Source organism: Natrix helvetica (assembly GCF_964273705.1).
Source record: "Natrix helvetica genome assembly, chromosome: 2".
NCBI lineage: Eukaryota > Metazoa > Chordata > Lepidosauria > Squamata > Natricidae > Natrix > Natrix helvetica.
Genome location: NC_138552.1, coordinates 59,227,893 through 59,252,938, shown reverse-complemented (window position 1 = coordinate 59,252,938; position 25,046 = coordinate 59,227,893). Strand labels below are relative to the sequence as shown.

Here is a 25,046-nt window from a genome sequence, read left to right as displayed (position 1 = left end):
TTTTCCCTTTGTGGAGCTGGGGTGGGCGTGGCCTGTGTGTGATGCACTCAGCCCAGGGGCCACCAGTTTGACACCCCTGCTCTAGAACTAATGTTAACTGACATGCATGGGGATAAAACACCTATAATTAGTATTATATGAACTAAAGAATAAAATACAATATAGTAAGCACTATAGGGCTATTGGAGAGATGTTTTGTAGAGATATAAAATTATGGAAAGATAAAGCAACTAGTGCTGATGTAAATGAGATATAGATATGTTTTCTTTCACACCTCAGGCTAATAAATTTTGTTATCTTATTTCTTATTCCCTTTATGCACATTTTACACAATGTTGCTAGTCCCAAAAGAGATGTTTGCTTTAAGTAGTGAAGAATTGCTCCCTGGCTACCTTGCTCCATTATCAAAACTTTCTATAAAGTGAATAAATACTTTTTGATTTTTTTCTGTGAAAAGATTAGAGAGGGTTGCCTTCCTGAAAGTTAAACTGAGCCTTCATTGTTTGGTTACAATCGTCTGGGTGAATTTATTTTACAACAATTTGGGGGACGGAATATTGCAAAATGTAGTGTTGTGGGCTAGGACTCAATGCAGTCAGTTCTTTGAGTGACAGTTCCAAGTTACAACAGCACTGAAAAAAGTGACTTTTGAGTGTTTTTCACACTTATGACCCCTGCAGTATTTCCATGGTCACGTGATTTACATTTGGAAGATTGACAACTGGTTCGTATTTATGACGGTTGCAGTGTTCCTGGGATCATGTGATCCCCTTTTGTGACCTTCTGACAAGCAAAGTCAATGGGGAAGCCAGATTCACTTAACAACCATGTTACTAACTAAAAGACTGCCGTGATTCATTTAACAGATGTGGCAAAAAAAAGTCATAAAATGGGGCAAAACTCACTTAACAAATTTCTCACTTAGCAACATAAATTTGGGGCTCAGTTGTGGTTGTAGGTTGGGGATTACCTATACTTGAAATCCATAAAAAGTCAGCGGCATTTTTCTTTCTCTGGAGTGCAAGGAAGTTCATGTATAATAATCCTGATCAATCCTCATATTGGCTACTGTCAATGCTTCTATAGTTATTTAAAAAAATAGTCAAAAGTACTTTGGTCCTCAGTAATCCTGAAAATCTTTGCTATCACAAACTAACAAGGCTGTTTGGAGATTATATTTCTTGTCTCGGGCAAAGGTCAAAGTAAACATATCTGTATCTAATTTTCCTGATAAGGCTCTGAAATAGCAAAGAGATAACAATATGCCATGCAGAGGGTGAAGGTGTCCAGATCCATAAAGTAACCAAAGGATCAGCATTCCTTTGATGCTTTGACTGATGCTTTGATCTTTGCAGTGAATTTGAACACTGCAATCAAATACTCATTTGAATACTGCATCTTTGCAGCATTCTTCCATATTTGCATTTATATGAATTCCACATAAACGCTCCACAGAACAATTTCATTTTATGAGGTCTTATGATTATTATTTTTTTTGCATTAACAACCTGCTACTTGCATTTGGATTCAGAACGTTGTAACCCAAAACATTGTTTGTAACCAATAATAACCCAGTCAATTTGGCTGCTTCCTTGAATGTACAATAGATAGAAAATAGGTTATAATTTAATACATGTCAAAATGAAACTGAGCAACTCTAAGTGCTTGAACTAAAAATATACTTGAGGTTAAATATTGACATAGTTTGCATGGCTGTAACAAAAATTCCGGTGCATTAACCTCAGCAGACAAACATAATATTGGAATCTGGGTTTCAGAATCATATGAAATTATGATAATTAAGATGGATCTAACAGGTCGTGAACAGTGAGAATTCTGAATAGGAGACGAGGCAACGGTTGGTAGGTAATAAAGAAGCAATATTGTGGTGATAAGCAAGAGTGGTAAAACAGTATTTTCACCAAAGAAAATTTCAAGAAGAATAATCGATAGCTAATGTTGGCTGGGAACCTCAAGACTTATTATAGAATAAATCATCTGATAAATCTAAGGATAGAGAAGGCTTATAGGAGGGTGTGTCTGCTTTGGCTAAAGCTCTGAAATTCTTAAATATGTAACGCCTGTATGTTAAGTGTATAACGATAGTGACAGTGTACACATTTTGCAAATACAGTCTTACCTAATTTGTTTGCTTCCATTTCAGTTTTGTTTTATTGGAATCCTGCCATGTAGGACAAAGGGCATGATTAATCTCAGAGCCTTGACTTCCTAATGAATATGTAATAGGCATACTGGAAATCTACAAGAATTCAAGGGCTGGTTGCTCAACTTTTTTCAGCTTAATAAAGCCTGTATTGGAACTGTCCCTTTGAATCCCACTATACAAAATTGACCTGTGATTGAGGTGCATTTAAACATAAATGAATTCACCGTACATTCAGAAATAGTTTATTTTAAATATATAAATTACATTTCATGGAAATGACACAATTAACATCTCTGCTATATAAACAGAATGCTTGTTATTTACAGATATAGAATATTTTAAATAGCATTAATATGATCTAACTCATTTGAGAGTTCAAGAGTCAAATCAACAGGTACTTCTCTTATACAAATACTGTATTTTTCGGACTATAAGACGACTGGAGTGTAAGATGCACCATAATTTCGAAGAGGTAAATAAAAAAAGTTTTTTGCACTCTGCAGGCCTCCCAAACTCTCTGCACATATTTTTTTTTTGCAAAAAACAAACTAACAAACAAACAAACCCTGCTTGTAGAGTGCTCCTGGGGGCTAGGAGGGCAAAAACCAGCCCATTTTTGCAAAAATTGGTTTTTTTTAAAAAAAAGGGCATGCAGAAGCTTTGGAGGGGCTTGTAGAGTTCTCCAGGGGGGCTGGGGGGAAATGGCCCATTTTGTCCTCTTTTTTTGCCTTCCCTGGCCCCCAGGAGCACTTTGCAAGCCTCCCAAACCTTCTGCAGATCCATTTTTGCAAAGGGGGCGGGGTTTCGGTAAACCAAAAATGCAGTATTCAGTGTATAGAACGCACCCGGATTTTCACCCATTTTTGAGGGAAAAAGGTAAATATTATACTCCAAAAAATACAGTAGTTGTCAACTTGCAACAATTTGTTTAATAACCGTTCAAAGTTACAACTGTACTGAAAAAAGTGACATGTGACTGTTTTACATACAACTGTTGCAAGATCCCCATGGTCACGTAATCAAAATTTGAATGCTTGGCAACTGATCCATATTTATGATGGCTGTAATGTTGTGGGGATATCTAATCACTTTTTGTGACCTTCTGATAAGTACAGTTAATAGGGAATCCAGATTCACTTAACAACAGTGTTACTAACTTAACAGCTGCAATGGTTCACTTAATTGACAAGAAAGGTCATTAATGTAGCCAAACTCACTTAACAAATGTCTTGCTTAGCAACATAAATCTTGGGCTTAATTGTGGTCATAAATCGAGGACTATGTATATAGCAGAAGTTAAGGATTTTCTAATGGAAAAATTATGGTTTTAAATTAAAATGCTACGGACTAATATTGCACATTACTTCATCACTTGTTTTGAGATGCTGAACTCATTAATTAGCCATCTTTCCGTAAGAATGAATGAAATGAAAGTTCTAATACAAATAAGATTGATTGCAATACCCAAATACATGATATGATATGATATACAGTATATAAAAATAAAAGGAAAATAAAGTAAAAAGCTACAAAACATTGGCTTACAATTAATTTAAAGTATGTCAAATTTACAAGTTTATCAATTGGTTTGGTTGGAATAATATAGACTCCTATAATGATGTCTATATTAGTATCTGAACTTTATTTTAGTTTTATAGACGACTATGCTGTTTTATCTAAAAACATATCAATTGTGTAATTGGATAGGAATGCACAGATTTCAGGCCACCTAAATTGACCCATTGATTGGCCTTAATATTGTCGACATATTTAAACTCCAGTAGAAATTAGGACTATCACTTATACAAGTAACTGTATTAGTGACTCACTAAGACCAATGTAATTCTAAAATAATGTCAAATTAAGGTCTAAAGATAGGCAGTTTGGTATAGTTGTTAAGGCACTGGGCTAGGGACTCAGGAGACCATGAGTTCTAGTCCCATCTTAGGCACAAAGCCATCTGGAAGATGGAAGACGATGAGACAATCTCTCCTAAGAAGGCGGTAAAGCCAAACCACTTCAGAATCTTTGCCAAGAAAACTGCAGGGACACACCAGGCTGTTGACAGGAGTCAATAATCACTGAAACACACACACACACACACACACACATTTCAACTGACTCAACGTGTTACTAACTTGGTCTGAGCCAATTCTATGGAATTAGGATTGTTAAATTTTGGTTGTAAAAGTCCTCTGATGTGCTTTACTTGTACCTGGACATGATAGAAAACTTTACCAATGAAGGCTTTGGTGGATATAGGTGTACATGCATGTGTGCATTCGTGATCCTGTGTAAAACAGGAACATATATTTAATTGCAGCTAAGCAAGCAGCACAGATTCTATTTGGCAACTCTGTAGGAAAGTGCCAGAAAGAACTTGATCCAATCAAAATGCTAACTTATTCACAAAATTAAATTTATAGAGTCCAGCTAATGCCATTCTGAATATGTTCAGACTTTCCTTCTTAGGTAGGGGAAAAAAAGAAGGAAACTAGAATGTTCAAGATATAAGCATATACAACCCACAATTTTTTCCAGACACAGTTGCACAGCAAATTGTATATGCTCAAATTGGTTACCTAAAATACAGTAGAACAGAATGGATTAATGGTAAATTTAAGTAATACAATAGCAATAGCACTTAGGCCTATATACCTCTTCACAGTGCTTTAGTTCTCTCTAAGCGCTTTACACAGTCAGCATATTGGCCCCAACAATCTGGGTCCTCATTTTACTAGGCTCAGAAGGAGGCTGAGGAACCTGAGCCAGTCAGGATCATAATAATAAGGCCTGAGATGGATCCTCTCAGTTATTCATCCTATACAGTGTAGACAAAGAAATGGATTGTCCTTTGAGAAAACAAGTTGCCCAAGAGTTGTGAATTTGAACTGAGCTCAAGTACACATAGCTTGATTGGCTAAGCCTGGTATTATCTTCAGAGTTGCTTATCGGGAGAAAAAATGAAGTGCGAATGAAGTAATCAAAAGGCAACAGGCAGTTCACTTATTGTCTTCAAGTAGCTTCTGTAAATTGCTTTGTATCTTGGAGAAAAAAATACAGAACACATTATATATGTCGATAAAACTAGCTGCTACATGGACAAGAGATGAATTGTTCAATAGGCATCATACCTTTTTTCTTTCATTTTGACTCCGTCCAGGTAAATCATAACATTGAGGATTACATTTTAAAAACTATTATGTCTAGCCCTTACTCCTTCCAATATTGTCTTAGTACAATGTGTGTCTAGAGGAGGGGTCCCCAACTTCCAGTCTGCCAGAAACTGGGCCGTGCCAGAAACTGGGCCGTGCCAGTCTGCCAGAAACTGGGCCGTGAAAACAAGTGAGGCTCCATCCGCGAGATGCAGGCGGCATAGGAAACCATGCCCCCTCTGGTCCGTAGAAAAACCTCTCTCCATGGAACCAGTCCCTGGTGCCCAAAAGGTTGGGGGCCGCTGGTCTAGAGAACAAGGTGACTTATTGCAACATTTGGAGAAAAGTGACTTTATCATTACAAAAAACGCTATGAATTGAATGATTGGCTCCTCAGGTTGCCCAGTAGATGTTCATATAAGTCTATAGCATAGGAAGGGGTATTATAGTAGTAAGACTACATATGAGCTGACTTGAAAAGTAGATTAACTGAAGAGGCCTAAAATGCTTTACTTGGATATTTTCAAGTCTGTGAAGAAGAATTACTGTTTCCAGGATCAGAATTTTATTAGTATTCAGCAGTGATGGCACAAGCTTTGGGGTTGGCATGTCAAAAATTCAGAAAATATCTAATTTGACTCTGTTGTAATGTCACCCTCTCCCCGCACAAAACAAAAGAGAAAAACAAGGAGGGCATATTCCATTCTTCTATTCCTCCATAGCTGCCGAAAATGGAATGAGAACAGGGCTGCTTTCAAGAATAGCTGTTGTTGGGTGTTGGGGAATGTTGGAGTGGAGTGTCATCTTGGACACACATGACATTAGTTCACCATCACTGGTATACAGTATGGGGGCAGACAAAATTTCAAAGAATTATATTTTTGTGGGTAGATTTTTGCCTAATTGAAACAATGGGGGAAGGAGAATGTTCAAGGAAATTTTCTTAAATTTTAATAGAATTTATCTTAGAAAGTTTTATTAGCATTCTTCATTATGTGGCTTTTTAGGCAAGCTATACCTATCAAAATATCCTCTACACAGCTATGAAAGATTTCAACCCTCTTTCGTTCCTATCCAGTTAAGAGACATTTAACCATCTTTTCACCCCACTAAATCTCAATTTCATCTTTATGTTCATGAAATCTCCCCACTATTTTTGCTGTCTGTAGTTTAGCAATTCTTTCCAGTTACCTTTTCCAGTTTAATAAGATTAGCTGTTAGCTCGGCATTTAGACTGTCAACATTAAATTTTTGGTGATATCCTGAGCCACCTTGTAATGGAAATCTGAAATAGAGAACATGGGTTGAGAAAGTGAGACAGCATATAATTACAGATGGAATAAATTAAAAATCTAACTAAACAACATAACCGGAGCACAGCAGAAAAGACAAGTTTATACCTTTACGCTGATATACACTGAGTATAGCAATTTCATGATACAAGACTCATATCAGCAGTGTACGTTCAGGTCATTTGGTAAAACAAAGATTTTGATTTTCTCTAAAAATAATAAAATATAGCTCATGTGGGCCCAGTTAATAGACAGCATTTGTAGAACAAGTGCTTTAAACAACTGGGTATGATTTTTCATTCAACAAATTAGCATAAAGGTAATCATATTGCTTATGCTATTTTAAATGGCCAAAAGTGCATTGCAGCTATCAAAACCAGAAGGTTCAGTTACATCCTTATTGAATTCATATGTTTATTGTTAAACCTATAACTCAGGTGTTATGTGATACAGGTGTAATTGACCAACTATGGGACTATCTGGTCCAAATTTGTTGTATCTTCAACTGTATCTTTGGTGTGGTCTTTCATACAGAAGTTGCTTTACTGAAGCTGATATAGGCCATAGATTAATGTCTTAGTTTTATGTCTGAAGTTGACTTTCTTTTCACAGGATCTCACTGCCTTAATACTCACTGACACTTTTATATCACCTTGAAATGTAAAAATGTTCAAAAAACTGGCTATAAGTAAGCAAAGATTGTACCACCAAAGAACAATAGATGTTAAAAATTGGACATAGTTTGATATCAGCCTTACAAAATTGTGGACGGCAATCTTGACTCTAGTTGTAAGCCAACAAAATACTTTGAGCAGCAAACTCTTTCTAAATATTACAGAATGTTTACATTCACCAACTTAATACTCTTTCTTTACAAGCAGCAGAAGGCAGACTCACAAACATCTTCTATGACAACAGAACCTACCCTTCTGGCTGAGATGCTGCTGAAATTCTAGCATATGCCCTATTTTATTGTAACTTTTAGAAATGTAATTGTAAGAACCTATTATGTCTGGATAGCCTGTAAATTCTATGCTTGTTATTTTTTGGGATAAGCAAGACCTAAACATTCAAGCCCATTGCCAAGTATTCTACATATTACTCTAGGCACAAATTTAAAGAATAGAGTATTAGGGTGGATATTAAAGTTATTAATAGTGGTTTTGCAGTAAATTATGGATCCCATACAGCTTTTCCATTGTATTTTGGTCTGTGATTACAATAAAGGTTTGAGGTTATCTTTTTAGGAATACACCAAGGCTATTAAAAGTGTAGCTTGAAAATAATTGCTTGAAGGTGTATTTTATAAGAATGTCAATCTTCATTTTATAAGCACATTGAAGCTGTTGCATGGAAATGGCAGCCTGAAAAAATGGAAATTTAACATACATTTACTTTGGTTATTATGAGTTGTGAGTCCTTTTCTTTTTGCATAGGGTTTATTAGCATTACACTAAAGCACTAAAACACTGTGTAAGGCACCACACAGTATAAGGGTTTGTACAACTGGGCTACAATTAGATTCTCTGCACATACAAAATGTAACTCTGGTTTTATAACTTCAATAGCAGATATTTTTTGTAGAAATTCACTGAAAATTGTCTGTCTTCGTGCTAGAAAAGTATTCACCTGCTAATTTTTTTACAATACAGTAATCCAATCACAACGTGGTCGGGCATGAGTGACTGTCTAAAGGGCCTCCCAATTTAGAAAAGAGAACAACTGACACATTAGATGTGCATGTCTACATGCCTTATGGCCCTCAGCTGTAGATGCCTTAATGCCCTCAGCTATGACCTGCTCTTTGCACAAGAGGACACCGGGACTCCTCTGTCTTGAATGTGGAAGCACAACCCCATTGAGGCTCATAACGGCATGACTATTAAAACTACTAATGGATAAGATGAAATAGTTAATGTAAAGGCAAAAAAAAGGCATCCACAGTGCCATGCTGTAGTAGTGTGATATAATCTGCCAGGCTAGGACAATCATTTACTAAGGGTCCCCATTCTGTAAGATCTATGGGATGAGGGCTAGGGCTTTTCATTGGTGGACTCTACCCACTGAAACACGTTACCCCAGAAATGAGGATGGTCCCATCCCTTTTTACATTCAGGGTACATATTTAAGCTGTATTATTTCAATTGGCATGAAGTCTCTAGTTAGTCCTGTTGTGTCTTTTGCATTTAATTTTAATTATGGTTCTAACGGTTGTCTACTGATTGTGAAGTGAACATGACGATCATTAAGAGAACACCAGAAAGTGAACTCATGGTTTGTAATGGATGGGTTTCCCCCCAGAAATTGGAAGTAAACACTGGTTTCTGGCAAAAAAATGTCATAAATTGTGACCACGGGATGTTACAAGTGGGCATAAATGTAGGCTGATTGCAAGGGCTCCAAATATGATTGTGTGTCATGGATTGTTGGAACTTCAAATCTGGGTCATAAGTACCTTTTTTGGAGGTGGGGGGGGGGGAATCTTATAACTTGGAAAAGTCACTAAGCAACTGGTCCTAAGTCGCAAACTATTTGTATATGAAAAATACTCATTTTAAAAAATGTTGGATAAACAAAAAGTCAATTTCATATAAAAGAAATGTAAAAATATAGTGTGGAGTGGGCAGCATATTTTAGTAGTTTTGCAATTAAGAACAAAAATAATAAATGTGCAGAAAAAGAAAAAGCAGGAAACTAGCCAGCCCAGACATGGGCCCTGTACGATATAGCTCAAGCCTTGAATTTGTTAATAATGACGTTTTTATCCTTGGCAGCGGTGTGTTTTTATATTATATTTTTTTAAAAAAATCTATTTTAAGGTTAGGGTTATAAATATAAATGTATAGAGTTTTAAATATAAACAACCAACCAAATAAATGTTTAAAAAGGGCAAGCCTGGTTAAAGAAGAAGAAATGTAACACCAGAAAAAGTCAGAACGACAGCAGCAATGTCGATATGGTTGATCAGTTAGATCAGGGGTGTCCAAACTTGGGAACTTTAAGACTTGTGGACTTCAACTCCCAGAATTCCCCAGCCACAAGTCTTAAAGTTCCCAAGTTTGGACACCCCTGAGTTAGATGTTACATGCTTGGACTTTCAGACTTTTGATAAAGTCTCTCCCAAAAGATTTCTCGGAAAACTTATTACTCAGATGACTTATCTCTAGAATCATAAGCAGTTTATGCCTCAGGTTTTCATATCCTGCTTGTATTTGACCATTGTGAGAAGTAGATATTGGGCTAGTCAGATTCTCACCTAGACCACATCATCTTTCTTGTTTTTATTTGGAAAAAAAAAGCATGGGTAGAATTTCTATAATATAATCACTGACTCCCTGCACCCAGGAAGGATGGTGAAGAATAATCAACAGAAAATAATACAAAAGACACTGCATTGCAACAAAGAGTATCCTTACTCATTCATATGTGGATTCACAGTAGAAGCCATGGATACGAGTTGCTCTTCCAAACGATGAACTTTATATCGCATATAGAATGTGGAACAAATGAGGATAAAAACACTGCAAGAGAAATGTAGAAGAGAAAAGAACATAAACAGGTGACTACTCATGTAAGATAAACTCATTTGTAATATAGAAAACCTATTACAATATCAAAACTCCTGTTACACTAAATTAGGTAACATTAACCATGCTTTGTCAAATCCTGTGCCGATGTGCTTTAATTTTAACTTAACTCATCTGTGTGAACAGATATTCAGAAGGAGGTTGGAGATACTGCTCCTTAAGATAGCGGTCACCAGTGGTCCGTGAGAAAATTTTGGTGGTCTGCAGAAAATTTGCATTTTTTATATTGCACTAAATCAGGGGTCCTCAAACTACAGACCCTGGGCCAGATCAGAGGGGGGGGAAGGAGAAATTCCGACTTGGGCACTGCTTCAGCCTCTTGGTGCGGGGTTTTGGGCGAAGGCTGGAGGGAAGTGCCACTGGGGGCAAAGAGCTGGAGGGCCTCATTCCAGTGGGACTGCAGCATGGCCTGGAACTGGCTGACCATCTCAGCCCACTGAGCCTCCAGGTGCTGGTACCTGGCTTTGCACTCTTTCAGGTCTTCCCTTTGCTTGGAAAGCCTATGCTTGTAATCCACAGTGAGGTACTTCTGCTGAGCCTCCTTCTCAGCCAGATCCAATTTGAACTGAGCCAGCTGTTTTGCCAACTCTTTCTCATGGTGGCTGCTTAGCTGCAACAACTGCTTCCTGTTGGGCCCTAAGCAGCCCGGGCAGGCAGGCGAGGAGTGGCTGGGAGGGGGGCAGCGAGTAGAGACCGTCGAGGTGCGCCTTGATGTGAGTGACATCAAGTTGCCCACACCCACCCAGTCACATGACTCAGCTATGCCCACCCTGGTCATTAGGAAAATCATATTAGTGGTCCGTGGGATTTAAAATTATGAATTTAGTGGCCCCTGAGGTCCAAAAAGGTTGGTGACGCCTGCCTTAAGAGAGCCTGAATACGGAAAGAGAAAGGTCCTTGTGAGACCAACAAGGAAAGCAAATGTTACTGGGTTGGGCTCTTATCTGCTCCAGCAATGAATAGCCATGCCCTATTCAACAGGCTTCCTCAGAAATTTGCTCTGCTTTATCAATCCTCTTATCTGCTATTTGGTTTGCAGTGTTGCTGCCTGCTCTGCTTTGCCCATAAATCCTGAAAACATCCATCAATCTTTTTTTCTGTTACCTCTAGGAGTCTAGCAAAATGCTTTTGGAAACGACATAAGTTTGTTATCCATATAACACAACTCGGAGTAATTTAGACAGATCACATTTTTCTCCCTCCATTTTCCCCAGTGGAAATGTTTACAGTGGAACATATTCAGATCTTTATTTGCGTGCGGCAAGTAAGAAAAAGAAATCCAGAAACCATTTATTTAGCCGCTGCATATCCAACTTTCAGAATATATCCCAGGAAAGATGCTGTCAGCCTTATGCTTAGCTTTGAAATTTGAAGAAATGGGTCTACATACTTACAGAATAGCATAAACAATGAGTATGTGAGTCACTGACAAAAATAATTGAAAATTCATTCTGTCGAAAGATCCGAGGATTCCTGAAGAAACTATGGGAGAAAAAGAAAAATTAACCTAGCCTTTGAAAAGACTACGGCTAAACACATACAATAGTAGGAGATCAGAAATGCAAAATAACAAAGAGATTCAATTTGATTGTTCTTTTTCTTCTCACCTATGAAATATATTAAATAAGTATGTTAATGTGAGTTGTAGTTTAATGTTGCTTAATTAAGGGGAACTAGCTTTGTCTAGTTAACATGAACATGGTAAATCACGACACTTTTTTTAATCTCAAAAAGCCTTGATTAAAATTTACAGCTTAAATATATCATTACTCTATCAGCAAGATTAGTTTCTCTCACCATATGGGAGTTGCATTCGAAGATGTAAACTGAAATATGTTCAGAATAACAAGGCAAAGAAAGGAATTCCAAAAATACTCAAGGCTACAATCTGTGGTTAAGAAATTGATCTGCAAGCATATGCAGACTCCCTGCTATAAATTAAAGGATATTGGGAGACTACATGGGAAGTCACAGTCCTTTTATGTTGTTGTCACCGCTATAAATTAGGCCTCCATCTCCCAACGTCTCTCATTCTTTCCTTTCTCCCATATTTTCCATATAAATCCATATAGCTTATCATTTTATTTCAATCTAGAAAACTGTACTTCAAAACTGATTTAAAGAACAACCTGACATAAACCCACCACCAATAATAAATAAATATTATGTTAGAAAATAAGATCTGCATGCTAAGATCAGATGCAAGCAGGCTAGAACAGATGAAAAAAAGAAAGAAAAGGGAGAAAAGATTGTCAAGGTATACCTAATCAAGAAATGTCACCTAGAAACAAGGAAGATCAAGGAAGGACTGGAAATCATAAAGCAGTAAATAACAGCTATTGCCAAGGTGATCAGCAGATACAACATTTGAATTGCACCCTGTAGGCAGAATCTCCAATTTCAGTCAAATCAGAAAGGTTTCTACTTATCCATCAATGAAGAGACTGCAGTGAATCAATCAACATCTGACAAAGAAGAAACTATACAATTCTGGGCACAGTTATGGGTCAACCCAAAGAAATACAAGATTTACTTACTGTTTCCTGAAACATTCCTGATTTGATCATCACACCTACATTTAGACTGTACATCTTTATAGAGATCTTTCATGTGTGTCTTGGAACTTTTGAAATGAGACTGCTTATCAGTCTCATGGTAATCTATTGGAGAAGAAGAAACATATACTAAAAGCCAAGCTAGGCCATTTGAATAGCTTTGAGACCAATAAATGCTAACAAAGTACTTTGATAGTTCTGAACAATGTTTGCACTCCCCATTCTTGGTTGAAATCTTCCAAATGTCCAGACCACGGATGTCAAACTTGCGGCATCACGTTGCCACCACATGATGTATTGTGACATATTTTCCCTTTATAGAGCTGGGATGGGTGTGGCCTGCGCATAACACATCCGGCCCAAGGGCTGCCAGTTCGACACCCCCCGGTCTAGGCTAAAAAATTGTGTTTTAAGATAGTCAAGAAACACTTTTTTAAAAGCAAACCTTGAAAGTGTTCCAATTCTGGACTTTGAGAACCAGTGCTGCTGGATTCTTCCATCTCCTGTCTACGTCTCTGTATGATGCCATCCAGTTCAGAGAAATCATGACTGAAATCCTGGAAAGGGTCAATGTATTAGAAATGCCAATTAAATATCAATTTGTTATTTTCCTTTGTACCCATAAAGTTGAAACTATTACAATAAAATGTTGTCAGTGTAGACCTACTTCCACATCTATCTATCATCTATCTATCTATCTATCTATCTATCTATCTATCTATCTATCTATCTATCTATCTATCTATCATCTATCTATCTATCATCTATCCATCCATCCATCATATCTCTCTCTCTCTCTCTCTCTCTCTCTCTACCTACCTACCTACCTATCATCTATCTATCTATCTATCTATCTATCTATCTATCTATCTATCATCTATCCATCCATCCATCCATCCATCCACACACACACACATACACACACACACATATCCATCCATCCAACCGTCCATCCGTCCATCCATTCAACTGTCCATCCGTCCATCCAACCATCCATCCATCCATCCATCCATCCATCCATCCATTTATCATCAAAATGGCTCTGTGTGTGTGTGTGTGTTCCAGCATAACTCTGGAACGCCTCAAGCAATTTCAACCAAGCTTAGTACACAGATGACTTACTCTCTGGGAAAAAAAACTGTGGGGGTAAGACACCCCTAACATGAGTCGTGGTGTGTGTTCTGTTAAGATACAGTCTGTGGAGCCTTAAAATTGATTCTACTGTACTGCCATAAAATGGCTTCTACTGTACAGCGCAATGGAGTTGCCATGGCAACAGCTTCACAGTACTCCACAAGAGGGCTTCCTTTGGTAAGGGGGGAAATCCAACATCAGAAATTAAGTATAATCTTTGTCATTGTACTTAAATACAACAAAATTGTACTTAAATACAACGGAATTACGTTTCGTCTGGACATTTCCCCCTTATAAATAAATACCTGGGCAATGTAGGATTATGAGATAGTATTCCATAAAACATAGTGAGGCTTGCTGGTAGTTTACACACACAGTATATATAATAGGAATACAACAACTTTAGGCTTCAGGACATCAGCCATCCAAACCCTGCTAAAAATACCAACTTGTAATGTATAATGATAAAATGGACATTCTTTTAATTAATGCACATTAAATGTAATACATTTAATTACTTGAATTTTAATTATATTTATTTAGTTCCCCCAATCCCATTTGCTGTTGTCTGTCCTCCAGCATATCATTCAAAGTTAAAGGTGGTTTTCAGCCTGAAAAATATTATGCAGCCCTGCTGTTTCTACAATTGCAGCCAAAGTGTATCTTAACCTAATGGGTAGAACAGTAAGACTGTAGACGGAAGACTTCCAGGTGCATAAATGTCAGCAATTGATTTTCATCAAGCCATGCCATTTCAAATAATTTAGTTTGCAGATAATATCATTTCTTTTACATCTTTGAAATTGATGGGAAGGAATGTTAGAGCTTGAAGAGTTGCGCAGATGTTACTTAATCTTATTGTTTCTGTGATGAAATGTAATAGGCTGGATTCCCAGGTGGCAGAGGATGCCTTCCAGAGGAAAAAAAGAGACAACTCAGTCCAGATATTTTATTAGAGAAAGCAGGTGAAAATAGTCTCTCTCAAATAGTTATCTGAATGTCTGGTGGATGCTGATAGTAGAGTGCTTAGACCAGGGGTGTCCAAACTTGGCAACTTTAAGACTTGTGGACTTCAACTCCCAGAATTCCCCAGCCAGCAGAGCTGGCTGTGGAATTCTGGGAGTTGAAGTCCACAAGTCTTAAAGTTGCCAAGTTTGGATACCCCTGGCTTAGACCGGCAAGACTCTGTCTGTAGGTATGCAAACAATAAAGAACTCAGCGTGGAAGAATCATCACGTATCAGTTTGTTCAGATGTCTGCTGATGTATTTTGATAGCAATTAAATTTCTATTGCTGGTCATAAGCCACTCAGAGCCATTAGAAACTATAGAAATTCCAACACATAAATAAAATTAATAAAATATTTTATTTTATTTTATAAAAAAGGCTATTTCTAATGTAGTTCTCCATTATAAATGTTTTTCTCTTCAAAAATAAACTTACCAGAGGTAATGTTGTAGGACGATCAGCCCTGAAGCTACTTTCTAGGGGAGAAGGATTAGGACTGTTGCCAACACTCGCATCCTGAAATTTTAAAATTTACAGAGTTGGAGTAGGATTAACTAAGTAATATCAGGAATTAACTAAGTAATATCAGGAATAGTCACAGATAAACAGGTAGAACTTGCTTAACCACTGCCCTACTTAGCAACTGTTCAAGATTATGACACGGTGCTGAAAAAGTAACTATCTTTCCTATTACCTACTCCTATTGGTATCTTATGACTATGTAACTTAGTTACTTGCATGTATACTGAGAGTTTATGTAAATTCCTTGTGTGTCCAATCACACTTGGCCAATAAAGAATATTCTATTCTATTCTATTCTATTCTATTCTATTCTATTCTATTCTATTCTATTCTATTCTATTCTATTCTATTCTATTCCATTCCATTCCATTCCATTCTCCACTCCACTCTCCACACCACTGATTTGTCCTCACACGTACGATTTACAGATCTGAAGAAAAGTTTACTTACCTCCAGGTGACTGCAAACCGATTTTAGCAGTTTGTAAACAGTGTCTCTGGACAGAAAAGAGACGAACGTGTACTGTAAAGAAAACCACCAACAAATATAATTTAAAACCAGGAAAAACTGGTAGAGCTTGCCTTTCCTATTATTCTTACTAAAGTATATCCCATTAATTATTACTTAAGGATCTGAGGAATCTACATACCACATGCAATCCCATGTACTCAGCTGACTTTTAATCATCTGCTTTTCATAAATGAAGTTTATGAGAGGCTCTCTGAACTGTTACTTCGTGCCAAGGCTTTCATCAAGTTACCACATTTTTGCCTGAGCAAGATCAGTTTCAGCATGATATATTAAGAATCCTTTATCTATTTATTATGTAATTACATTCCGTGCTACTTCCCATATTTGGGAACAATACTCTGAAAGATTGCAGAACATAAGAGAATAACTGTAAACGAGGAATATACGATTTCTAGTTCATCTAGTCCTCAATTTTTATTCCCAATTATATTCCCAGAAACTGGGATAAAGAAATTCAAACAATCACCATAACAAAATTATGTGGTAAATAAAATGTGAACTTACCCTATCTGAGACTGTAGTTATAATGAGAGCATTTGGCACTAAAATGGCAGTTTTAGTTTTCTTTATTAGTGTTACAGATAACACAGGTATAGTAATCTAAAATGAAAGCATAATAATTGTTACAAGATGAAGATGTCAACTTAACCAACAGTATTGATGGTTATGCAGCAGAACCCATGCAAAGAAGTGAATACTGGTTTTTATAATGTAATTTCTGCTGTGAGGATACCTAGATACTTTCAGATAAAGCCATCTTTTTAGATTTAAGATCATTTGAGTGCCAATTTGATGCCTACATTACGTTATGACAAAAATAATAAAACATGTAAAATAGATGGATGTTATCTTAAAATTATTATGTTTCAATCTGTGATGAATGCAAAAGGCCTGCAAACTACTTTTGATATGCATTGCATTTCGGTATTTATCATTTAAAACTATATATATAAAACACACACAGTTCCACTACATTGTGTTCTGACCTCTATTTCACCCCAAATTAGTTACAACAATGCTAATTATTAGGAAATGAAAGCAGATTGATTAAAAATGTCATAAAAAGGAATGGCTGGCAAAATTCTTTATAATTAAGCAGTTTTCTAATGCTGCAAAATATTCAGCTAAATCTCATTTCGATTATATCCAGCTGGGAAGCACTCCATGTATTTGTTTTCTTCCTGACAATGTTATAACCAAATAAATAGTTCAAAAACTTGCCGTGAAGGAAAGGATTTTTAAAAATGCAATTAGCTGAGCACTTCTCTGAGAGTAAAATCACACTGGAGAAACTTTGCTTACAAGTAAAGATACAAATTGCATCTTCACATAATGCTAAGGAAGAATCTAACTATAGTTTGTTATAAAGCATGAAACACGCATTATTGTTGGGAGTTCAGGCTGAACATTTTAAATTGCATCCTGTTCCAGGGCTAGTGAAATTCGATTTATGAATGAAGTTTTAAAGCCTGCTGCTTTCTTACGGTTTTGCCTCTACAAAGTGGGAATTTACCATTGAAATTACTGGTCAAATAGCCAATAGAAACAATTTCACTGTAATACTTTGAATAGCTCACATGCTATAAAGGTGTCTGATTTTCTACTTATATAGTGCATATGACAGATAGCAGTGGTCTCCAACCTTTTCAGCTCAGCAGATGGGGGGGGGGGGAAGGCTGGGGAAGAGAGGGGATGGTTTTGCACACATGTGCACACTGCTTTCACTAATGCAGTTTTGTGTGCGCATGCATACACACTTCCCCACCACTTCCACATGCCTGGTTCCTATGGGCTGTGGCCTGGAATTGGGCTGCAGCCTGGGGTTGGGGACAGAGGTGGGTTCCTCCCAGTCCTGTCCGGTACACGAGAAGAGGTAGTGAAAATCTGGCGTACTGGACCGGACTGCTAGTAATGGTGGCTTGGCCACCACCCCCGAACCTGCGTCAGAAGCTTTTTTTTTAAAAGCCCTTTTTCCTTGTTGGTTCAGGCAAGGAAAAAGAGGTTTTAAAAACTGAGAGAGATGGGGGGTGGAGGGAGGAAGGAAGGGAAGAGAGAAAGAAAAAGAAAGAAAAAGAAAGAAAAAGAAAGAAGGAATCTCACTTTTTAACCAGGATTCACCCAAGTAGAAAGAAAATGCTGTTGCTTTAAATTGGAACTGAGCATGCCTGGCTGTGGAATTCTGGGAGTTGAAGTCCACAAGTCTTAAAGTTGCAAAAGTTGCTTTGCTGGCTGTGGAATTCTGGGAGTTGAAATCCACAAGTATTAAGGCTGCAAACTTTAACTTGAAATCTGATTTAAATTGAAAAGCTGCTCAAAAGGAAGTTCGCAAAGTGACATTCAGCAGTTTGTTTCTGGTTCAACTGAACAACAAACTTGATAAAAGGTAGGATTCTTATATTGTTCTATGTTTTTGAAGTTTTGGGGTTTGTGCAATATGGGCTTTGTGTTTCTAAAATGGTTTTGATCATTCCCTGCTTGTGAATGGAGCCAAACTTTCTGTAGGCTCATTATCTCATTATCTGGCAGGCATGTGGAATGAGCCTTTCTGGGAGTAATATTTTATTTAGGGGGGGAGGGTTGGTTGCTTCCCACAGAGGGAAGGGAGAAAGAAAGAAAGAAAGAAAGAAAGAAAGACAGCACAGCAATTTAGGGCTAGAAGGTTACTCAAAGGTCATCTAGTCCAACCCCCTGCTGCAGCAGGAAAGCTTACATTGTCTGGATTATTTTGGTGCCTCTAACAGAGAGGAAAATTGCCAGAAAGTAGAAGGAGTTTACTAGGACAAGGCTGCCATGCATACGAAGGCAGAGATAACTCATTTCATTGTATTTAAGTACAATGACAATAAAGATTATACTGAGCCCAAAATTTTGGTTGCTAAGCAAAAGCGTTGTTAAGTGAGCTTCACCACATTTTACCCAATCCATGACATCACTTGGTGAGTGACATCAAGTTGGCCATGCCCACCCAGTCACATGACTGCTAAGCCACACCCACAAAATAGACCACACCCACATAATAGGTAGCAAAAAATTTTTGAAACCCACCCCTGGTTGGGGACTCCTGCCATAAAGCATTAGCATTTGCAACTATCGTTTGGTTGCATATTACAGAAAAAATAGGCATGCATAATGGACATTAGCACACCATAAGCTATATTTATTTATGAATGAAGGCAAATATATGTGTTCCAGGATAATGATGCGAGATCAAATTTGTGTTGTTTACTGGGACCAGAGATTTACTCTTCCAAGCTTTTGGACTCATGCAGGAGCCCATCTTCAGGGAAGTTCCCAGAATATGTGCTTTGGTTGTTCTGTGAGTCACGCTTATGTGGTGCCTTCCTATTGGCTGAATGGTGTGTTGATGGCTGGTGATTGGCTGTCATTTTCTTGTGCTGCCAAACACTTGGCTCCTAAACATTTGATAAGCTGGTGGTAATTCAGCATTTGTGTTAACTGACAAGGGGCCCGTTTCCTGGGCTTCAATCATTTCCCTGGCTATTTTTGTACCTGCATGGTCTATATATTATATTTATGTTTTATTTCTTTAAATATATTTATTATATTTATTTATATTTGCTTACCTTGATATCTTTGCCAAAGACTTTGGAATGGAAGCAAATCCAGTTCTCTGATACATATAGCTTCCCTTGGTACATAATTTCTTTCTGCAAGGCACAGGTGAAATCTACAAAGATCACATGAGTAATGTTATCTAACTGGGAATATGTACAGCCTGGCCAGGCAATGCATCTAACACACACTATATATCTAAGATAATTTTCTTAAAAGAAATATTGCAACTTCAAAGGTAAACCCTCTGCAAAGATTAAAAAGTCTGGAAAAATATTCTAGTTGTCTCATAATCTACATTTTGTATATGAATATTGAGTAGAAAGAGCTATTCAATGCTAAATACCAGTAGCCTCATTTAGCAACTACAATTGGGACCAGCAATTTGGACGTTAAGCAAAGCTGTCAATGTGAAACCATGACTGTTTATGCTCTTACTATAATTTTCTTTTGCTTTACAGACTTGTAGAAGTCGTAGATGTGGGGATTTGTCAGAAAATTACTTTTTAAATCATTATTGTAACTGTGAATAGTTGCTAAATTAGTCAGTCACTAAATGAAGAGTACCTGTACTGGGATTTTACATGGGAAAGCAAACTCATAATTAGAATGTGCTATGAACCAAAACTGTATTGTATATGTGTGCCAAAAAAAAGAAGCCTTTGTGATTGCTGCCTTCTTATTCAGATAAAGTTCTCTTATACTGTACCCTGTGCATGATCCATCTTTGTCTTCTCTTTTTGCCATCTGGCAGAGTTTGTTTAAACAAGCTATCCCTTATTGAGTTGCTTTTCTCTGCAGAAGAGCATGTCCCTAAAAATGTTAAGGTAAGTTAATAAACGCAGATCTGTGACTTTGATGAGTGGATTAGAAACCTCCTGAAGACTGGCAGGTCCTGCCTGAAACTGACCAGACCTTAATCAGTTTTACACTGAAGGCTTTTTGTTGTCCTAAATGCTGCCTTGGTTAGAAAATGAATTTTTATTATTGTTGTATTTGTGAATGGTTGCTATTCAAAGCAAAATTACCAAACAAGGATTGCCTGTAGAAAACCTGACTTACAAAAATGCAACATAACAGATAAAAATGGTATTCTGCTTACTTTGTCTCAAGGGTTCATCAATTGGGACATCCAGAAACAGCTTGTGAAAATGAGCATTTGCCTTAAACTAAAGCAAAACAAACAAATAAACAAACCAACCAGAATTTGGTTACTGCTATTTAACAATCATTACCCTTGTTGGCCTAGTTTATTATTAAATCCTGTGAATAGTTTTTTTTTCATCAGCAGATGGAAAGGACTGGAACTGTACTATATTGAGTGCACATACTTCTCAAAAGCAGAATGAAGAAATCCATAGGAACATGAGGCACATAAAAAATGCAGGGATTAGATGGTGTATTTGCAATTGCCACCTTGACTGTTTTTTACTTCCTGCTTCCATCAATCAGAATCAGAATCTGATATTCTGGAAAGGTCAGTTTGTTCCTGTTCCAGGCTTGAAACAGAGTTTATACATTCAAAAGAAACTCACCTCGGTATGTACTAGGTAGAATTATTTTGATCCCAATTATTTTCCAGACTTGGCACAGTGTTTATACATAAAAATCACACACACAACAAACTGTGCCAAAGGCAGTGGTGGGATACGACCGCTACGCCCTAGTAGGGGCGTACTGGTGCCTGCTGGGAGCACCAGGTACCGTTCCGGTATGGTGCTCCGGAGGGCCCACCCGCTTACTTGCCCCCCTTACTTGTATTTGAGCCGATCAGGGCTTTCACGCACGGAGCATACAGCGCCTGCGCAACGCTCTGCCGAGCAGCTGGAGGGTCACAGGCGGTAAGCACGCATGCGTGTGATGCGTGCATGCTGTGTGTGTGCTATGTATGTGCACGTGGTGGGCGCCGGGTCCCGTTGCAGCATACCGGTTGCAACCACTGGCCTAAGGGCATAAGATGTCTTAGTCTTTCTTATCTGCTAAGAGTACAATAAGGCATACTGCTGTAGTCCCTCAAATTGTTCATTATTCCAAGAGGATCAGAATCAACAAAATTATTAAGTATTTTGATGATTCTGGGCTTAGTTATATGTGGATATAATCAACGTCAGATGAATTTATTTTGCTTTTGGTTAGCATATCGTTAAAACAGTCATTGTGGTTTCTTAGCCATGGTTAACTGCTTGCCATATGGAGTAAACCTAATCAACTGAAGCTTATTCAGTGACGATCAATCCAGATACGTCAAAATTAGGCATAATTTTGTTTTGATAAATCATGAACAGAGCTTTTACTGTATGCATACTGACATTTTAAGAGTAGTGTAGGCTTGTTTGATATATGTTTGCATTCATTCCTTCAAGAGCTATTTATAGGTTGCCTCAACCTCAGGCCCCATAGTTTCAGCTTTACCTTGCAGGTAATACTTGGGGAAAGGTCAATGCCAAATACATTTGTGCCCAACTGTTTCCCTTTCTTGAATTCCTATCACTACCCTATCCTAACCCTCTGAATCTTGCAAGCCATAGTTTGCCTAACAAACCACCCTTGCTTAAGTTCATATATTTAAACAAACAAACAAACAAAAAGAAGGGGTATGAGCTGTAATGGCTGGTTGGCTTCCAGTGGTGGGTTCCAGATCTGGTTCCAACCAGTATGGTTGGAACGGGCCCGGCGGCATCCACATGGAACGGTGGTACTGGGGCATACCGCCGGCAACCCACCACTGTTGGCTTCATACAATATGCTAATTCAAAAATGCATTTTACTTTAAGGGTGGGATAGCAGCAGATCTCTTGGTCTGTTCTTGGTTGTAAGCACAGACAATCTGCCTATAGTAATCTCTTAAACAATTCAGCAGTGTTGACCCAGCCTATCCAGACTGCATTACAAGCCACTGTTTGTATTGTGCTCAATGTCCATGTCACAGGTAATCTAGACAACACTTTAATTATGCAAAGCCATGTAGCAATCAAAGCTCAAATGTTGATACTAATGCAGCTGTTAGTAAGAAATATAGCCCTGTTTTACCCTAACTTTAATAAAGAATAAGAGTACAAAAACATCCTGCATCTTTCGTCACCATTCTTCCTATAGCATCAACACATAGAGCCAAATATCTTGGGATATATAATTGCCATTATCGGGTGGCATGGAAAATCTGAGCAAGATCCATGTTGGTCTCTATTAAACCAGTGCAGATCCTTGAAATAACTCTTGTTGAATGCATAAGGGCAGGATGAAGAGCCAGTTGTTCTCCTCCCTTACATAGCACAATCTTTTCCCACACCCAATACAACCCCATCAAGAGCCAAGTGAGTAACAGCAGCTGCTGCTGTCTTTCTTTCACCATGAGAACAGCTGTCTTGATTTAGCATCACACTCTGTACTATTGCCTGGAATCAAGACAAGTTTGTGAGACACAAAGGGAGAATGGGAGAAGATGAAAGAAGGGTGGGTAGATTTGCATTTAAAGACTGCTCCATGTGAACCAGAGCAAGCAGGTTAAACTTAGCACCCCTGCATAAAACTACTGATTTGTTAAACAGCACACACTTTAGCTTAATATGTGAACTAATTCAGAGGATTAAAGTGCATCTAAGGATCAGCTCTTACAGATTTCAAATATACCCCTTATTTATAAGTCAGAGTTATGGGATAGATGGGAAAAAGTGACACTTCAACACTGACGTGCTATTCCAGCCTGATGTGTGCAGTACTTTTGTTGTTCTGCCACAACCAGGGTCATTTCAGATACTAAACAGATGAGTATTTCTCAATACCTGGTTTGAAGTATGCTTCTTCCTTTCAGCCTTTGAGTCATTCTTGCCATCTATCGTCAAGAAACTATTATCCACAATTGTCTTTGACCTAAAGGAAATACCATTATAGTGCTGTTACATTATTCTCATTTTATAAAGACAGGTTTTTCACATTAAAAAGTTTAGCCAACTTGGATGAATTTCTGAGTAAAGCATGCCCTTAAAGATACTTATGAAACAGTGTGAATTTCTTGCTTCTGATTGTGAAGAGAATGACTTTCATGGCTTTGCTACTTCAATGCTCTACAGCCTTCTCTTGCTATATAGGATGAGAAGCCTCTTTCAACTCTTGCAATATTGGAGAGAAGAATTGTAAGAAACAACAAGTAGGCTGCAAGGTGATGTAGTGTGTTTCACTGAGGAAAATATGCTATCTTTTACCCCTAATGAAGAAAGCTCAGTAGATCTGTTGGTTAAGCCTTTGACCAAAATTTCTATTCTTGAAAATACAGGTAGTCCTCAATTTACAACCATTCATTTAACAGTAATCCCATGTTATGATCATCTTGGAAAAAGTGACTTATGACTTGTACTTGCATGCCCAACTGATGTACCACTTTCTTGGTCAAATGACCACAATTTGGGGGCTTGGCAATTGACTCATATTTATGACAGGTTGCAGTGTCACATGATCACAATTTGTAACACCTTTTCTGGCCAATTTCTGGCAAAACAAAAACAAAAATGGGGAAGCTGAATTCACGTAACTCCTGCATGATTCTCTTAAAGACCATGGAGATTCACTTAAAAAGCCACTGTAAAAATTGTTATAAAATTGGGTCCAACTCAACTTACAACTATAATAACTTATGATGGAAATTCTGGTCCCATATGTGGTTGTAATTGAGGACTATCTGAACCTTAACCTGGATGTTTGGTATTAACACATCTGTCTACTTAGTCATGTATCTCGCACATTGTAAAGAATCCGTATAGTAGTATAATGGTGCCTATATTAGCATTTCCCTACCTGAACTTCAATTCCTTGCATTCCCCTCCAGTTTGGCCATTACTGACAATTCTGAGAGCTAAATGTCACATTTCTGGAGGTTAAGAAAATTTGTCACAATAAAGCACTATGCATTATAGACCAATGCAATTGAACTTGTAAATAGGAGTCATGACATAATTTCCTTCTTGAAGAATTCTGCATCATCTTACAGCCTACTGTGCATTCACAAAGCTTTTCTGGCTACTGGAAGAGCCACAAAAAGGTTGTCAGAGACTTTGGAGCAGCAGAAGTGAAGCAACTCCATCTCTTTGCTTTCACAAGTGAGGAGATCCCACTGCTTTGAAGGGCTGTGCTTTGAATGAATCTTCAACACAGCAAAGCACCTCTTTGAAACGTTGCACAAGTCTAACGCTGTGAAGTATCTTGAGTAGACTGAACATTCTGACACAGCCAAGAATGTGACTGAAGAGTCCACCCTTCTCACAGGCAACATTCTTCTCATTTCATTTGACTAAATCCTTTCCTGACCTCTAATTACTGGAAATAGTCCCTTCTTTTCAAGTTTTTACAATGGCAAAAACTTCAATTCTGCCCCAAAGCACAGTTGGGTACTTCTGTCAAACAGAGAAGAAGAAAAATACACATCACTCTCAAAGAGATAACTATAAGGACATACAGAAACATAGGAAAAAGGAAAGAAATATAAACTGCACTGCAAACAAAATGCAAGATAAATACTTAGTGGAATG

General features: G+C 37.7%; 1 protein-coding gene across 2 annotated transcripts in view; it reads right to left on the bottom strand.

Annotated features, from left to right (window-relative positions):
• Positions 1-2,399: 2,399 nt before the first annotated feature.
• GRAMD2B (GRAM domain containing 2B) overlaps positions 2,400-25,046 on the bottom strand; it is a 58,755-nt gene continuing 36,108 nt past the window's right edge. The window contains exons 3-14 of one of the 2 annotated variants that reach the window (XM_081940268.1): positions 23,307-23,394; positions 20,627-20,693; positions 19,536-19,639; positions 16,456-16,551; positions 15,871-15,942; positions 15,334-15,414; positions 13,202-13,313; positions 12,739-12,861; positions 11,596-11,674; positions 10,031-10,135; positions 6,514-6,607; positions 2,400-5,211 (exon numbers count right to left, since the gene is read on the bottom strand). In XM_081940268.1, the coding sequence (XP_081796394.1) occupies positions 5,170-5,211; positions 6,514-6,607; positions 10,031-10,135; positions 11,596-11,674; positions 12,739-12,861; positions 13,202-13,313; positions 15,334-15,414; positions 15,871-15,942; positions 16,456-16,551; positions 19,536-19,639; positions 20,627-20,693; positions 23,307-23,394 (1,063 nt within the window). In that variant the 3' untranslated portion in view covers positions 2,400-5,169. Of the gene's footprint in view, positions 5,212-6,513; positions 6,608-10,030; positions 10,136-11,595; positions 11,684-12,738; positions 12,862-13,201; positions 13,314-15,333; positions 15,415-15,870; positions 15,943-16,455; positions 16,552-19,535; positions 19,640-20,626; positions 20,694-23,306; positions 23,395-25,046 lie in introns of both variants that reach the window. The other variant, XM_081940269.1, reaches the window with a different exon arrangement.